The sequence below is a fragment of the Nestor notabilis genome, unplaced genomic scaffold (assembly GCF_000696875.1).
Source record: "Nestor notabilis isolate BGI_N333 unplaced genomic scaffold, ASM69687v1 scaffold22024, whole genome shotgun sequence".
Classification (NCBI taxonomy): Eukaryota; Metazoa; Chordata; class Aves; order Psittaciformes; family Psittacidae; genus Nestor; species Nestor notabilis.
The window spans coordinates 1-220 of NW_009925429.1; the positions used below are offsets into that span (position 1 = coordinate 1).

The 220-nt window shown below is 59.1% G+C and overlaps 1 protein-coding gene across 1 annotated transcript in view; it reads right to left on the reverse strand.

Annotated features, from left to right (window-relative positions):
* Positions 1-75: 75 nt before the first annotated feature.
* The window catches only part of FES (FES proto-oncogene, tyrosine kinase), a gene marked incomplete at both ends in the record, with an annotated part of 2,402 nt that continues 2,257 nt past the window's right edge, over positions 76-220 (reverse strand). Inside the window, one exon of the mRNA XM_010013063.1 lies at positions 76-210. Coding sequence (XP_010011365.1) covers positions 76-210 — 135 coding nt within the window. The remainder of the gene's footprint in view (positions 211-220) is intronic.

A 220-nucleotide genomic window follows, 5' to 3' on the forward strand; every position in this document is an offset into this window, starting at 1 on the left:
CGATCCATGGATCCACTGTGCTGTACCCACAGCCCTGCATTGCCCTCGAGAGCCAGACTCTGGCACATCCCTTACCCTGCTCCACGGCCTCGCGCGTCTGCTGATTGCTGAGGTTGGTGTAGGGGACAGCACCCAGGCTGAAGGCTTCCCACAGCAGGATCCCGAAGCTCCAGACATCACTCTCTGAGCTGTATCTTCCTGTGGATATGAGGCAGGGTTG